At 55.3% G+C, this 3,100-nt stretch overlaps 1 protein-coding gene across 1 annotated transcript; it reads right to left on the bottom strand.

Annotated features, from left to right (window-relative positions):
* Positions 1-359: 359 nt before the first annotated feature.
* Positions 360-2,674, bottom strand: LOC130586490 (mitogen-activated protein kinase 4-like; the record flags this gene model as incomplete). The annotated part of the gene is made up of 1 exon (XM_057387293.1): positions 360-2,674. A coding segment is annotated over one exon (682 nt), but the record flags the coding sequence as incomplete, so codon positions are not given.
* Between the last annotated feature and the right edge of the window lie 426 nt (positions 2,675-3,100).

The raw sequence follows: 3,100 nt of genomic DNA, 5'->3' as shown, positions 1-3,100 counted from the left end.
GCTGTGTTTGAGCGGCACCCCGGGCTCCGGGCTGGGCTGGGGTCTGCTCCCGCTCAGGGGTGGCTCCTGCCGGGCACCTGAGCCTCCTCCAGCGCCGGTGAAAGTGCTGAGCTGTAGCTGAGGTATATCAATGATCTGCAACACWCCAGGAAYCARCCCTGTGCTTGAGTCTCGCTTCCCMTGTCTAAACYGCTCCAGGAGACACCCGAACACCCAGAGCAGACAGCAGACACAAACGGCTTTGCCTTTCAGGTCTTCTCCACCCCAGCAGATGGACCTGCAGCCCATCCCATCCCTGCAGCTGGACTGCAGCCCATCCCACCCCTGCAGCTGGACCTGCAGCCCATCCCACCCCAGCAGCCCGATGCCCTCACTGCAGTGCTGCGGATCGGCAGAACAAGGCCATTTCCATCATCCTGATGCGAGATCCTCCAACAAGAACGCGCCTTTGGGCTTGTCAGGGCCTGGCACTGTCCTACAGCTAAACCTGCACCCGACCCCGGCAGGAACAAAACCAGGGTTAATACAGCAAACGCCGCTGTTAGTTATCCAAGTCTCACGTGAGTTTTCCTCACGTCTCAGAGCATTTAGCAGATTGCTTGTTGAAAGRGTGGAAATAATTAATGTAGGAATAGTTAAATACGGGCCTTGCAGTTGCTAAATACAGCAGTTTCTGTTTTACAAATGTAAGCAGCGCCGCTGTGCCGGACAGCACAGCAAGAGGATGGCAAGGAAAGCAGGGACTGTCTGTTATGGCACTATTTACACATTTCCCACGTAAAAAGCTGCCGGGTTTGGTTAAATATAAGTATAGAACATTTCTTCCATATACAAACTCTGGTTAGCTGATTAATTATTAAGGTGCTCAGAAGTGTGGATGAAAACAGAAGTTACAGTAGATCAGTTGTGTCTTCAGCTATGTACACACAGTGCCTGCGGACACCAGCGTCTCCCACAGCAGCTGGGAGCAGAGTGGCCAGTTTCCAATCTAGTTTAGTTTCCAACCTAACGCCACAGGAACGGTTGTTTTCTTCGCTAGGACTTTGTCAGAAGGAAAACCAGGAGTGTTTAATTCCTTTTGGGTGGCAGAGCTGGGYGGGTGCCCTTGCTGAGCCTGGTGGTTCCAGGCAGTTCACACCGTGAGACACCCCGTTCCCAGCCCTCAGCTCTGTCCAGCCCTCTCCTCGGGATTTTCCAGCGGGCAGCTGTCCGAGGCAGGCTCACAGCACCAGGGTGTTACGCTGAAATGCATCACATGGGCCCTCCGAAGGACTCGGAAAGCTCAGATCCCCGTGCATCCCCTGCTGCACCCCGTGCGACACAAGGGAAAATTTTGGTGTGAGAAACCACAAACCAGCAAAATGCACTTAGCAAAAAATTTTTGTCTTCCCATCGGAAAAAATAAAACAAATCCCCAACGGCCCGTATTTTGTAGGTCAAATTTCTTCCCCGTAAACATCCTCAGAGAGTATTTTTTTGTCTGATGGCCGAACTCTACCTCTGGTTCCATGCTCCGCTGACCCACGGCTGGCATCGCTTTATTCCACACCTGTATTTGCACAGGTGCCTCAGAGGAGCTCAGAACTCGATGTTTTGGGAACCTGTCCAACCAGGAGGCTGCCTGACCATACTGAAAATGTTGATTTTGTCCTTAAGGTGGTATAGAAAAAAAATGGAAAATAAGCTGATTTGACTACTGTTTGTAAACCTACCATGTACCGTCRTTCTCCCCCTCGTACACTGAAGTTTCAAACAGGTCCCAGAGATCGCAAGGCAAGATTGTTAAGGCAGTATAAGAAACTCAGTATTTCAYTCACACCTCTTGAGCCCCTTGGAAGCATTCCTAAGGCATCAAGAGGGGCATGTGGTTTGTGCTTGCCTTTTCTGAAAAAGGCGTTTGGTACAGTGTGAAGAAGGGATGCTCGGTGGGAAGCAGCTCAGCCCCTCCGGAGGGCGAGGGAGGCACAGCGGAGCATCCCGGGCAGGCAGCCCTCACCAGCGTTCCTTCTGGAACACCTCAGCCTGCACCATGTCCCCGGGGTGCTCGGAGATGCAGGCCCCGTTGATCTCGTTGAGCTTGTTGTCCGGCAGGTCCTCGGGTTTTGTGCAAAGTTTCAGCGCCCTGGAGATGAAGACGTCCAGGTCGAACTCGGGGTCCGTCTCGCCGCTCACCGGGGCGGGCTCCTTGCGGCGAGGAGAGGAGGGCAGGCTGCGCTCCTGGATCTCGGGCAGGGAGCTGGGGCATTCCAGCCCCGCCTGCGTGCTCTTCACCCACTGGGCGATCTCCAGGAAGAGGTTGGACGGCTCTTCCTCCAGCGACAGCTCGGCCGCGGGTGCGATGGTGGCCCTTTTCCAGTGGGACAAATCCAAGATCAGCTTGGGCTCTGAGTAGTGGTGGGGCTTGCTGTCCCTCCACAGCAGCTTGTCCAGGTAGGAGGGTGACCCCACCTTGTAGTCACACGACTTGCCACAGTCGGCGTCAAACACCCGGTCCATGGAGGAGTGCGACAGCTCCAGGAAGCGCTCGGAGCTGCTCTGCGAGTATTTCCGYGGGTCCACCTGCGCCTCCTCGGCCGTGCTCTCGGAGCCCGCGCGGGGGTCGCGCTGCACCTCGTCCATGTCGTGGTGCTTGTCGTGCCTCCAGTCCAGGTCGGAGGACAGGCTGATGTGGTACCTGCCAAAGACACGCTGCGTTAGCCACAGGCCATGCCGGGAGTGGCAATGCCAAATGGCACCGAGCGCCTGCTGCTGAGGCTGCTGAGGCTGCTGAGGCTGCTGAGGCTGCTGCCAGCTCTGCTCATGTATCCCAATCTACCTACACCTCTTACCGACAGCACACACAGCCCTCCCGGTGCTAAAAACCTGGGGTGGGTAACGGATCAAGAGTCTGAGCTGGGGCCAGAAGGAGCAAAAGCACAACAACCAAACCCATTGACGCCTTCCTTGAGATGTTTGTCACCTTCCCTTCATCACCTTCCTCCATCATCTCCCCTCCATCACCTTCCCTCCATCACCTTCCTCCATCATCACCTTCCTCCATCACCTTCCCTCCATCATCATCTTCCCTCCATCACCTTCCCTCCATCACCTTGCTCCATCA

Source organism: Malurus melanocephalus, unplaced genomic scaffold, assembly GCF_030028575.1.
Source record: "Malurus melanocephalus ecotype Western Australia unplaced genomic scaffold, MMel_1.1 scaffold_1172, whole genome shotgun sequence".
NCBI lineage: Eukaryota > Metazoa > Chordata > Aves > Passeriformes > Maluridae > Malurus > Malurus melanocephalus.
The sequence above is the reverse complement of the archived record's forward strand: the minus strand, read 5'-3'. Positions and strand labels throughout refer to the sequence as shown.